Source organism: Nestor notabilis, unplaced genomic scaffold (genome assembly GCF_000696875.1).
Source record: "Nestor notabilis isolate BGI_N333 unplaced genomic scaffold, ASM69687v1 scaffold21827, whole genome shotgun sequence".
Classification (NCBI taxonomy): domain Eukaryota; kingdom Metazoa; phylum Chordata; class Aves; order Psittaciformes; family Psittacidae; genus Nestor; species Nestor notabilis.
In genome coordinates this window covers 9,846-10,379 of record NW_009938085.1, presented here as the reverse complement: position 1 = coordinate 10,379, position 534 = coordinate 9,846, and the positions used below count along the sequence as shown (strand labels likewise).

The window sequence follows — 534 nt, the reverse complement described above, 5'->3', positions numbered from 1 at the left end:
TGAGCAGCTGTGTGGTGGGGAGGGTGTCAAACACACGGAATCCTTCCTTGGTGGCAAAATCCCAGGCCAGGTCGGCCACAAACTCTACATCCTCTGGGCTGCTTTCACCTGGGGCTGGCTTCCCTGAGGACAGGAACAGGACACTTTTGTTTGGCAAGGCTCATGTTTTGTAGTCACATCCCAAACAGGGCCACGTGCCCTTGTCTGGGCCAGCCCAGCAGGACTTGGGGAAACACCTCACTAAGGAAGATGAAAGTAACATCTTGTTTTTCTCTGATAAAGACTCCCGGGCCAGGCCGGGTGTGTGCAGATAACCTGCACTGAGAGCTCCCACCACCCCCTGCTCCTCGGTGTCTCCAGTGCTCAGTTGGAAGGTCTGGGAGCTCCACCTGTGGGGCACAGCTCTGAGACCACACAGCAACCTCTGACAGCACAGCCAGCAAGAAGCAGCCGCTGGGGAATGCCCTGGGTGTGCTCCCTTTGGCCCTTCCTTCTGTCTGCAGGACACAAGAGCCAGCCTGGGCGGAACAGAGC

General features: G+C 57.7%; 1 protein-coding gene across 1 annotated transcript in view; it reads right to left on the bottom strand.

The window, feature by feature from the left end:
* Positions 1 to 5: 5 nt before the first annotated feature.
* The window catches only part of ACAD10 (acyl-CoA dehydrogenase family, member 10), a gene marked incomplete at both ends in the record, with an annotated part of 9,628 nt that continues 9,099 nt past the window's right edge, over positions 6 to 534 (bottom strand). Inside the window, one exon of the mRNA XM_010019155.1 lies at positions 6 to 118. Within this exon, the coding sequence (XP_010017457.1) occupies positions 6 to 118 (113 nt within the window). The remainder of the gene's footprint in view (positions 119 to 534) is intronic.